The sequence below is a fragment of the Pan paniscus genome, chromosome 1, assembly GCF_029289425.2.
Source record: "Pan paniscus chromosome 1, NHGRI_mPanPan1-v2.0_pri, whole genome shotgun sequence".
Classification (NCBI taxonomy): Eukaryota; Metazoa; Chordata; class Mammalia; order Primates; family Hominidae; genus Pan; species Pan paniscus.
Genome location: NC_073249.2, coordinates 192,783,362 through 192,795,949, shown reverse-complemented (window position 1 = coordinate 192,795,949; position 12,588 = coordinate 192,783,362). Strand labels below are relative to the sequence as shown.

At 42.5% G+C, this 12,588-nt stretch overlaps 1 protein-coding gene across 5 annotated transcripts in view; it reads right to left on the bottom strand.

The window, feature by feature from the left end:
* Window positions 1–12,588, bottom strand: part of CSMD2 (CUB and Sushi multiple domains 2) — a 643,453-nt gene that overhangs the window by 516,607 nt on the left and 114,258 nt on the right. For all 5 annotated transcript variants that reach the window (XM_034960731.3, XM_055095664.2, XM_034960735.3 and 2 more), the window contains exon 3: window positions 615–727. In XM_034960731.3, the coding sequence (XP_034816622.3) occupies window positions 615–727 (113 nt within the window). The remainder of the gene's footprint in view (window positions 1–614; window positions 728–12,588) is intronic.

Genomic DNA, 12,588 nt, shown 5'->3' with positions numbered 1-12,588 from the left:
CACCTTCTGAACATAATAAAGTTAATAATAATAATAGTGTATAATCTGAAGATATTAGTGTTAATTTGAATTCTAACACCATATTTAAACAGACTGAGAGAAGTACAAATTATTTGCATAGCGCAAACCAAAAGCCCCTAATCCATGCTATTAAGGAAAAATCGATTGTTCTTCTCTGAATGATATAAAACTGACTCTTGGCAGTCATTGTTTGGTGTTTTCAGCTGCTTATTTTATTTCTTTTACTTAGGGTTTATATGTCTTTTATTTTCAAAAACAACCTGAGGTACCTTATACAATGAAGCCCAATATAAAACAGAATTAAAAAAATAAAAACACAACAAAACCCAGTTAAAGGGGACAGAGAAGTAGATGTTACCAGGCCCTCAGGATAAACTACCGCACATGAGCTTTGATTTCAATTCTCAGTTTCCTGGGAACCAAGAGGGACAATTTAAGTAACTGAGTTACTGGTTAGTAACCAGCCTTGTTAGGACAGGCGCAAGCTCTGGGTCTGAAGAACACTTCCGTGCATCTGTGAGCAATGCAGTCCTGCTTGTGGCTATTAGGACATCACATCTCCGGCTCCTGTGGCCGACGAGGGAGGCACTTACCTTCATAGGTGGCGTGGAAGCCTTGGGCACTGACTGCATAGTCGCTGATGAGGCGCAGAGAGAGGGTGGTGGCTGCACTAACAATGGTGGCTGGCAGCTGAAAGCCTGTGAGCCTGAAAGACAAAGAAGTGGATTAGGGAGAATGACCCCCTTGGGAAACTACACATCCATGAAGCATTTATTGAGTGCCTGCTGGATACACAGTGCTGATCTAGGCACACAGAGGGTGTTCAAAGACAAAGTGATTCTCAGCAGAGGTGATGAAAACCAGCAGGCTTCTGCCCCAGAAACATGAGGAAGTGACTCCCCCAAAGCCATGGTCTAATCCCCAACCTGGAGGCTTGCCTGCTTCCTTTGTGTTTCCTCTTTTCTCCTTTTCTGATTTCTTTTCCCGTCTCCTCTCTTTCTGGCTGAGGTCCTGTGAGGCTCTGGGTATAATTCCCCATGAGTTTACAACTAACAATTGCCAGTAGACAATATTTATTCACATAGTAAGGGAAATAGAGCCAACTCTAAGTAGAAGAATGAGGATGCTTCTTATCATAGACTTTATTCTTTCAAAGGAATGTCTACTGCTTTTATAGAAATAAGTGCCTATTAGTTTTTAAAGAAAGCAAAAAATAAAAAACCAACACAATCTAGAAATAATTATTCCTGACAGTTGACATACAAAGAGATGGTGGGATCAATAGACGGAATCATATTCAATGAAATAATTTCATACAAATGGGATCAAACTGCACGTGCTATTAAAATTAAAATGTTTAAATTTTCTTTCTGGAATTTAACTGAATAAAAGGAAACAGGTGTGAAGCTAAAGGAATTGTTGAACCTGAAATAATATGCTTTTACACAAGATAATCATTTTTAAAGATTCCTCTAAGGGAAAAAGATACCACTGAACACTTGGGAATACATTTAGGAAAGACCTTGTCCACTGCTGGGCATCCATGCTTGGTGACCCTCACAGGGACCTGATTGTGCACACAGGTCATAGTGAGGTGGCCAGTCTCCTACACACCTTTGTCCTTAACCCCCTCTAAGCCTCAGCCTGCCTTACCACACCCAGGTAGGAATCCAGGAGGAATTTCAAGGTTTAACTTTGTCCCCATTTTTAGGTAATTTGAAATATCCGTGGTTCTCCTGGGTGCCGCTGTATACCTCCCACTGCTATACAATATCTTGATGCCCAGGATATCCACTGAAGGGCATGAGTATTGGGCTCAGATGAGTAAAATCAGATATTTGTTAACAGACACTGTGAAGACCCTTATGCTAGATGAAACCCTTGCCCTTCCCACCATCCTAACCTTGTGGGATTCATGTTAACTCAGAATAGACTCAAGAAAAAGCAAAGAAAAAATGATCAAATTATGCAGCAGGCAACCAAATAAGTTTCAACAGCATCTTCTCTTCAAATATAAACACACCCAGCAAAAGATCCCTACCTCACCCCATATTCATATACTCTCTCTCATCAAAAATGTATACATAAAATAATGAAATCATACATATTATAAGGAAACAAACTTTGTTTAATCATCTTATGCTGGGGAAAGGCCTCCTAAGCAAGACATGCAGAGGAGTCTCTTTGCACCTATTTGCCCTGTCAGTCTTCCATGGGAGCTGTCCATGGCATGGAGTTCTGATGGTACTCCACCTACCCACTAGCCACAGAGCTAGGTAAATGATCAATCACGACATACTAGCCCTCATTTTTATGGACTGATTCAGGGTATGGGGGAAGAGGGAAGAGACCATACCACCCAAGCAGAGGCATTCTGAGTCCTTCTATGGGATATAATATACAGACTCTGAAAGCCTTTTATTTTTGGACCTTAAACTACTACAATATAAGCTTGAGACTCCCAGCAGCCTTTTTATCAGCACACAGAGACTATCTGCTTTAGAGAAAATGATATCGCCAGATAGATATAAATAAAAGCTGAGCAGTGGCAAGAGAAGAGAAACAGAACCCTGATGATGTATTTTTCAGATCCTTAATCCATGCAGCGAGATTTATCTCTTCAATGCCCAGTTACATAAGCTAACATTCTTTCTTTACTTTCTTTTTTTCTTAAACTAGCTTGACTTGGTTTTCTATCTCTTGAAATTGAGTGCTAATGGATACAACATAAAACCCCAGAGGTCTTAAAGGAAAATATTGATTAATAACTACATGAAAATTAAAAGCATGTATGTGTGACAAAAAACTGTAAAAGATAATGAGAAAAGTGCAAACTGAAAGGTTACGAATATGTGACGGGAGGAGGATTCGTATTTATAACCTAGAAAAAGTTCTTACAAATCAGTAAGAAAACGATAAACAGGAGGAAAAGAGCAAAAGATACAATACAAATTAATGATCCACCTAATTAATATAAAAATGTGAAAACTGAAACCCCAAGACTCATTTTTCACCTATCTAGAGTTGGCAAGAGCTAAGGAAAACAGATCCTGCACTTAACAACACGATAATAAGGAAATACTACAAATTACACACACGCATTTGACACATTAAATGAAATGGGCACAAACTTGAAAAGCACAAACTACCGTAAGTTTCCCAGTATGAAACAGATCACTTGAATAGCCCTATAACTATTAAGGAAATTGAATTAGTAATTTTAAAACTCCCAAAAAAGAAATATCTAGGCCTAGATGATTTCACTAGAGAATTCTACCAAACATATAAAGAAGAATTAACACCAATTCTACTCTAATCTCTTCCAGAAAAGAAGAACAAACATTTCCAAACTCATATTATGAGGCCAGTATTACCCTGGTACCAAGCCAAAGACAATACAAATAAAGAAAAATGAAGATCAATATTTCACATGAATACAAACACAAAAACCTTAACAAAATATTGGCAAGGAGAATTCAGCAATATATAAAAATATTTTTATACCATAACCAAGTGGGGTTGTGTCTAAAGATGCAAGGCTGGTTCAACATTTGAAAAATCAATCGGTGTAATCTACCATATTAACAGGTTAAAGGTAGAAAAATCACATGACCACATCAACTAATGCAGAAAAAGTATTTGACACATTTCAACACCCATTTGTAGTTAAACGAAAAAAAAAATTCAGAAACCTACAAATAGAGGGTAAGTTTCTGAACTTGTTAAAGAACATCTACAAAAAAAAAAAAAACAGTAGCTGACATCACACTTCATGGTGAAAGACTGAATGCTTTTCCCTTAAGATTGAGAAAAAGGCAAGGATTCAACAACTCAGTTAGAAAATCCGCAAAAGACATGGAAGAGACATTTCACCAAATAAGACATATGCATGGCAAATAAGCACATGAAAAGATGTTCAACATCACTAGCCTTTAAGGAAATACAAATTAAGACCATGAAGAAATATTACTACACACCCATTGGAACAGCTAAAATAAAACACTATAGTCACGATACCCAATGCTGGTGATGATACAGGAAAACTGGATTCCTCATACAATGCTGGTAGAAATGCAAAAACATGCAGCCACTCTGGTAAATAGTTTGGCAGTTTCTTTAAGAAAAAAAAAACCACATAACTATACAACTCAGCAATTTACTCCAGAGAAGTGGAAACTTATATCCATTAGGCCCAAAAACCTATGCATAATTGTTCATAGCAGCTTTATTCCTAATAGCCCAAACTGGAAACAACCAAAATGTCCTACAATAATAGGTGAATGACTAAACAAACTGGAGTACATCCATACCACAGAATACTACTCAGCAATAAAAAGGAATGGACTATGAATACATGCAGCAATTTGGGTGGACCTCAAGGTCATTAAGCCAAGTAGGGAAAAAAAGCTAATCTCAAAAGATCACATGCCATGTGATTCAATTTATATAACATTCTAGAGATGATAAAATTAAAGAGATGGAAAACAGATTAGTGCTTGCTAGAGATTAGGAATCGTAAGAGGAAGGGAAATGGATATGACCACAAAGAGGTAGTATGAGGAGATCTTTGGGTGATGGAATCATTCTGTGTCTTGATTGCAGTGATGGTTATGGGAATCTGCATGTGATAAAATGACACAGAAGTATACACACACATTGCACCAGTGGCAGTTTCCTGGTTTTGAGAGTGTGCTATAGTTACATAAGATGTAACTATTGGAGGAAACTGGGAGAAGGGTACATGGAACCTCTCCTGTGAATCTATTATTATTTCAAAATAAAAAGTTTCATGAATACAAATCTACCATATTGACTTCTGATTAGCTCCAGTCTTGAGAATGCCTCCTGATTCCTATTTTATTTACTGTTCCTAGCATAAGAATATGTCAGTCTTGATGTTTATCATACAAGTTACAGGCTATGACACATACAGTACCCTTCCCTGTTCTAGAGGCTGCTTTTCATTGTCTGGCTGGACACATACACCCTTTCCCTATGGTACATACACCCTGGGTCTGGGGAGTAACATTGCAGAGATCTACCTGCCTTGTGGCTACCCAAGACCATGCTTCTGTCTGTGAATTTCCCCAATAAAACACCCTCTACCACTAAAAAATTAAATTTAATTTAATAAGTTTTAAAAAATTTTATCTATGGCTCATATTATATTGCTATTGGACAGTACTCCAGTCCTCCATTAGATCAGACTTACACTCAGTCTCCCTGGATTGGGCTTTGAGCTTTGTCTTTTCCAGGCCCCTCACTCCAGCCGCCTCCTATCCACTCCAGCCTGTATTGCACCCTCCCCGCCCCCACCGGCGGCATTGACTGCAGCCTTGCTGACTACCAGTACCAGAACTCAGGCCATAGGGCCCCCGTTAGCCTATTCCTTGGCTTCCTGTTGACTTGCCCATGCACCAGTTGCCTTTCCCTCCCCTGAAATATTCGTATCTTCAGTGACAGACTGACATCATCCCATTGTACCCTATGGATTAAAATAGTAAATTGTCCCCAGCAAGGCCAGACCTATATCTGGTTCCCCAGACCCCATCCTAGCAAGCTCTGGTTGTCTCCATCTCCAGGTGGGCCCAATTCACAGCAGCTGCAACTTGTCTCTCACCCATGTGTACCAGAATTATGCCCTTGGGTGCCCTTCCCAGACACTCAGCCTAGGGACCATCCTTTCCTTCAACTACATAGAGCCTCATGGAGGAAGCTCAAACCTCACCAGGCCTTCTCCTATGAAGTCCTCTCTGAGAATGGCATTCCTCTCACTAAGCAGAAATTGTTGATTTTATTCCCCAACTTAGTTCCAGGATATTTTTGCACTGCCATTAAAGATTCCTAGACCCTAGTTTCTCGGTACTATATTGACGCAAGCTGTGAATAGCTAATGTACACTGTCAACAAACAATTACAGTTTTATCACTTACAATATATGGAATTGCAGCTTGCTAGGCATTTTCTCTAATCAGATATTTACCACTGCTCTGCTCTTTCCCAGGGTTGGTAGATAAATTCCAGCAGGGAGGATTCCTCAAAGGCGCTAGCTAAGGCTGGGGGAGGGGATGGGAAATTGAATCTCCCCAGCTGGATACCTGAATCATCGCTCCCCCACCCACTTATCTCTGAGGTCGATTTTAGACACGCTGAAGACCCCGCAGTTAGGAGGAGCTATGGTGTTGCATGACAGAATGAGCAAATAAAACTTTCAGACTTTCCCATCTTTTATCTGACAAGATTAAATACCATATTGAAAGGAGTGAGGTATCCTTCAATAGTGAAATCCAGACTTAGCAGAGAAATGCAGTAAAATGATGGCAAGGCAGGTGAGAGTCCCCTGTTGCTATGAGTTATCCTTCTTGCAGACTCTAAAATGCACAGAGAACAGCATTTTGCAAACAGGTGGCATAGCCAAACGTGTAAAACAATACTCATCTTCTGCTTTACATCAGCCTTATTGTCTTCTCATTTTCTCCAGTGTCTTTTCTTTGTTTTTGCCTTCCTGCCAAAAGTAACCCAGAGTCTTGAAAATGGGACGGCCAGGACACCATATACTCCTCATTTCTTTCTCAGCTCAGAATCTTTCCACAGCCTCCCACTGTTCTTAGGATTAAAGCCAGAATCCCTAACGAGGTTCACAAATCCTGCATGGCTTGGCCCTGACAGATTCTCTGCTCTGTCTCCTGCCTGGCTCCAGCCCCCCAGTCTTCTTTGGTCAAGGCCATCCCAAGGGCAAAGGAAGTGGTCAGCCCAAAGTGCAGGCAATAAGGGCATTAATTTCCTGTAGGGAATTTGAAATCAATAATAAAATGGACTTTAAAAGTTCACTTCTTATCACCATGCATCCATGTTCTAAATAATGTCAGTGATTAAATACTCTTCCCCCGCTTTTCTCCCATTCCCTTCCTTCGTACACCTCTGGTTTCAGTTCCTTCAATTTGCCATGCCCCATCTTCAGGATCTTTGCACACACTGTCTCCCATTTAGAACACTTTCTAACCCTTGGGATTTGTCTAATTAACTCTTTCTCATCATTCAAATCTTATCACGAGTGTCTCAACGTTACTTCTAGAAAGCTGCATTCCTGACATCCCAGACCAGCCTATTCTGCATGCTCAGAGGTCCCAGTGAAGTCACTGGTATGATTCACCTTGCATTTCCAGCTTTCCTTCTAGACACAGAGTGGAACAGCACCTCCCATCCCTGTGGAGGTCAGGCCTGGCCATGACACCAGCTTGGCCAGGGAGATTTGGGTAGCAGTGAAAGTCGCTGTTGCCAGGAGGGAGGCTTGAACAGCCTGTGTACCTTTTGCTGAATTCCCTTCCCCTTATCCAAGGTCAGTGATCCTTGGCCTCCGCAGCCACGGTCTCTGAGCAACTCCCCTAAGCAGAGAGCCCCTGCAAACCTCTTTTGAATCTGCAGCATGAGCAAGAAATAAACTTTTGGTGAGTTAAGCCATTTCAATTTGAGGGTTGTTTGCTACCACCATGTTTTCAATTGTAGGTTTTGTTACTACCACTCAGGTATGGTGAGGCCAACAGATCAGAAGACACTGCCGCTGAAAAGATAACACAGTTTCCTAGAGGAAGGGGCATACTATGCCATGCAGGGCCACAAGCATGTCAGAAGCTCCAGCTTCAGTGACAAGGCAGCAGGAGCCTGGGAAAATGTGGGCAAGAGCCTTTATTGTGGTTTTCCCAAGAAGGAATGAGCAAGATCAGGTAAGCAGCTGAGCAGGTTTAGGATTGCCTAGTTTGAATAATTTCAGAGGGCACCAGGGTATGTGGACCACCCTTAGCTGTCTGATGTCTGGCCCTGGGTAATTAGGGCAGGGGGATAGTAGATAAACAATGAGATCTCAATAAAAGAGGTAGAGGCCAGGCATAGTGGCTCACACCTGTAATCCCAGCACTTTGGGAGGCCAAGGTGGGAGGATCACTTGAGCTCAGGAGTTCAAGACCAGCCTGAGCAACATGGTGAAATCCCATCTCTATAAAAATGTTTTCAAAAATTTGTCTGAGTGTGGTGGTTACTCAGCTAAACTTGTGGTCCCAGCTACTCAGGGGGCTTAAGTGGTCCCAGCTATTCAGGAGGCTGAAGTATGAAAGGCATACTTCCAGGAGAGCTGTTTGCTATTTTAGGTCAGCAAAGCCCCAAGATGTCAAAGTATCAGAAAATATAGACAATTAAAAAACCATGATTAGTACACAGAGTATAACCTGACCTATCCTGACTGACATCCCTTTTCTTTTCTTTTCTTTACTAGCACTAACCATAATTCCTAATTAGATGTTTATTGGGGTAAGTAGTTTTCATTAAGGTCTCCCTGACTAGATGAAAGCACCACAAGAGCCATGGCTGAGTTTGTGTTGCTCACCTTGCATGTGTATTTCTAAATGAATGGATAAATGAATGAATGGCCGACTATTTGGTGTTTCGAGGAGCAGCCACACAGAGTCTTAGGTGACTCTGATGCTGGCAGTATAGACAACAGGAGGGAGAGACATCCAGACTTGGGCTAAGTAACACTTAGTGACATGGCAAATCCCCTTCACACCCATGAAATGAGGCGAGATATAAGGAAAAAGCAGACTGCTTCGAACACCTCCACTTCTTCCTAATCATTCCAGGAAAAATAAAAGGGTGGGAGCTTTTATTTTAAAGAGGGTATTAGGCTGTGTGCAGTAGCTTGTGCCTGTAATCCCAACATTTTGAGAGGCCGAGGCAGGAGGATCGCTTGAGGCCAGGAGTTCGAGATCACCCTGGTCAATATAGTGAGATCCTGTTTTTCCAAAAACTTTCAAGAGTAGTTGTGCATGGTGGTGCATGCCTGTAGTCCCAGCTGCTCAGGAGCCTGAGGCAGAAGGATTGCTTGAGCCCAGGAGTTTGAGGCTGCAGTGAGCTATGATCATGTCACTGCATTCCAGCCTGGGTGACAGAATGAGACCCTGTCTCAAAAATAAATGAATGGGCCATTTATTTATTTATTTAAATAAGGAAGAGGGGACAGAAGAAAGTGCTGGACTGTACACAAAAGGACTCCCATTCTAAGCAGAAGGTCTTGAACTCCCCCACCAGAATTTGGCTCGGATACAACTGAGCTTCCTGCCTTCAGGTGTCACTGAGGCCTTGAGCACATCAACAATGCCCAGTGTGGACTGAGACCTGAGGGTCTTCCTGGAATGCCAGGTCTATGTAAGACCTTGCTTGGGAGAATCCCAACAGTGGCTGAAGTGAAATTCTTCCCCTTTATGCAGGGGACTCAAAGTCAAATTGTTTTTAATGCAGGAATATGACATTTCTTCCACCCAAGTGAAGTGTCTGCAAATTCCTACCCATGGAAATGAAAGCTCATTTTCTTACTCCAGGAGTTTGTGCCCATGTTTGAGAACTTCAAGGCTCTCAAGTTGACCAACTACTCACTTCCTCAGGCTGGGGTCTCTTGGCTTTGACGTGCCAGGCTTGCAGCAAGGAGACCCTAAAAGACCCCTCACCCTGTGGGGTGAGGAACAGTTGAAGAAAGTGGGCACATATAGTCTGGGGTCCAACAGAGTTGGCAAGGCAAAGGATACGAACTGTCTCCACATCCTTAGGGTCATGCTTGACACAACAATGTCCTCATGAAATGCTTGGCAAGGAAGAAGGACCACAGGACAGAGGCTCCAGAGAGACACACTTGGGCTCCATGCACAGAAGAACACTGGCATTCACATCTGCCAAAGGTATGAGCGTGCCACCTCTCAAGTTCAATCCAATTTTAATCCCTCAAATATTTACTGAGTGGCAACAGGCCTCAGATGCTGATCCTCAGAGAGGAGGAGGAACATACCAGGTTGAATCTTGGGCCAAGCTCATCAGAGACATGGCTTTGCTTTTGCCAGTCAGAGAACCAGTGAGAAAGGCCATAATGAAACTCTGATCTCAACAAACTCCAACCTGGAATTATGGAGTCTATTAGTACATTGGGTTGACCCCATTACTGGAGTAAATGTAAGTCTTGATTCCTGCTTGATAGAAAAACATAGAAGACAGGGAAAGACGGAAGAATTAGGCTTTGTCCAAATGTCTTCCAGGCACATGGAACTTTCTGGAACTGTCTGGAGTAGGGCGGCTGGCAAATCAAAACACTATCTGCCAAGACTGTCAGTGTGACGAGTGTTGCTTACACTTACTCTTTTATTCCCAAGGTCAAATTGGCATGTCATTTTTCATATCAGTTTGATGTGCTAACAGCCTTAAATGAGAACCATTCAATAAAAGCCCAATTTGCTATATCACCATTTATTCCTGGATAATTCTATATTAGTTGGGCTCTTTAAGATTGTCTCTGTGCTGCCCCAAGATCAGGAGAACCATGTGATAAACCCTCACTTTTCATAACTTTCTGAGGATGGAGGCAGAGCCCTGAGTCGTCCCTGAGTGAGTGTTGCTGGGACTGGTTCCCTAGGCCTCAAGTGAAATAAGTGATCTGGATCAGCTAGAAGGACATAATGATCAGGAATGACAGAGATGGATGGCTCTCTGGGTGACGTGGCCCGAGGCTTTGCCTTGCAAGACCTGGCCTGCCTTTCTTTCTACCTCAGCTCATGGCTCTCTCCCCTTTGGTCTTTCCCCCTCTACCCACACTGGCTTCTTTTTTTTGAGAAGGAGTCTCACTCTGTGGCCCAGGCTGGAGTGCAGTGGCGTGATCTCGGCTCTCTCCAAGCTCTGCCTCCGGGGTTTCACACCATTCTCCTTCCTCAGCCTCCCGAGTAGCTAGGATTACAGGCCACTACCATGCCCGGCTAATTTATTTTGTATTTTCAGTAGAGATGGAGTTTGACCATGTTAGTCAGGATGGTCTCGATCTTCTGAACTCGTGATCTGCCTGCCTTGGCCTCCCAAAGTGCTGGGATTACAGATGCCCGCCACCATGCCCAGCTAATTTTTTTGTATTTTTAGTAGAGACAGGGTTTCACAGTATTAGCCAGGATGGTCTTGATCTCCTGACCTCGTGATCCACCTGCCCCAGCCTCCCTAAGTGCTGGGATTATAGGCATAAGCTGGCTTCTTATACTGTCCTTGAAGGTGCCACATCTCTTCCCATCTCAGGACCTTTGCAGATGCTGTCCCTAGGACTCTGTGCCCAGATGTCTCCCTTTGCCACCCAGGTGGCCTCCACCTTACCTTCCCCCCAACCCTGCATTAGCTTTTCAGGGCTCACTTTCAGCATCAGTTCCTCTGGGAAAGAGTTTAGGGATCCTTGATAAATGTCCTCAGAGAATAGAATACTTCTACTTTGTAACATTCATCCCAATGATCATGAATCGATTTTCTTACTGAATTGTTATATATCTGTCTTTCCTTCTTGATGGTAAGTCTCTTGGAGGCAAAGACTATCTATAACCTTTTCACTATATCACTAGTGCACAGTACATATTAGATGCAATATATAGTCAATAAATGAAGGTTTCACTATGAGAAAGCAGACAGAAAAGGCCTGACTGCTATCCTTTGAAAGGCCAGCTTACAAGTATAATCCCCGTCTGGCATCTGGGAACCGGGATTTCAGGAGGGTTCCCTCCATTTCCAGTACTTTCAAGAGAGGTCTAAACAATTTGTACAAACATTATGGTTTATGCTGAACACCTGCTTTCCACCTGGGAGCCTAGAATTTTGGTATGTGTCAGGAAGAGGGGTCTAGGTAATCATCTCTGTGGGAAAACCCTGGGCAATGAGTCTCTGCTGAGCTTTCCTGGTTGGCAGTATTTCATATGTGTTGTCACAATTAGTTGCCAGGGGTTTGAAGCACGACCTGTGTGCCTTTGCCAGAAGAAAACTCTTGGAAACTTGTGCCTGGCTTCTCCCAGCCATCGCCCCAGGATGCACCTTTTCCCCTTGCTGACTTTGCTCTGTATCCTTTCACTATAATAAATCATAGCCATGGGTACAAATTTATACTGAATCCTATGAGTCCTAATAAATCATGGGGGTGGTGATGCAGACCCCCCAACACAGAGACTGACAAATTAATACAACCAGATTTTTCTGGAAAGTACCAAAACTAGGTTATTTTTCAAAGCATGTTTCTAGAGTGTCCACCGGTTAAACAGAATTGGGAAATGCTGGGTTAAACAAAGCAAGGATTTTTCAGAAAACAAATAAAAAATAAAATGCGTAGGAGGCCTTTTAACAAGCTAAGTCAATGTAAACCTTCAAGGCGGGAATAGATTATGTAACAGATCCCAAACCCATTATATTATAGCCCCTTTTATTCTTAAAGCATCCTGTGGGCTGGGGTTCTGTGGAACCCTCTCTGGGAAACAATAGGCCCAGAGAATGCAGGTTATTATGAAGCTGAGGCTGTTGCTACAACAATCACGAGGCTGTTGCTATGTCAGCCATGAGGCTGCTGACACTCCCTATCTTGAAAGTTCTGAAACCCAGAGTGACCAAAGGTCTGAGATGTGGTTCTGTGCTGCCCCAAGATCTGGAGAACCATGTGATAAGCCTCCACTTCCGAGGGTGATCTATGCATGTCTCTTCTTTGCAATCTTAAAGAGCCAAACTAATATAGAATTACCC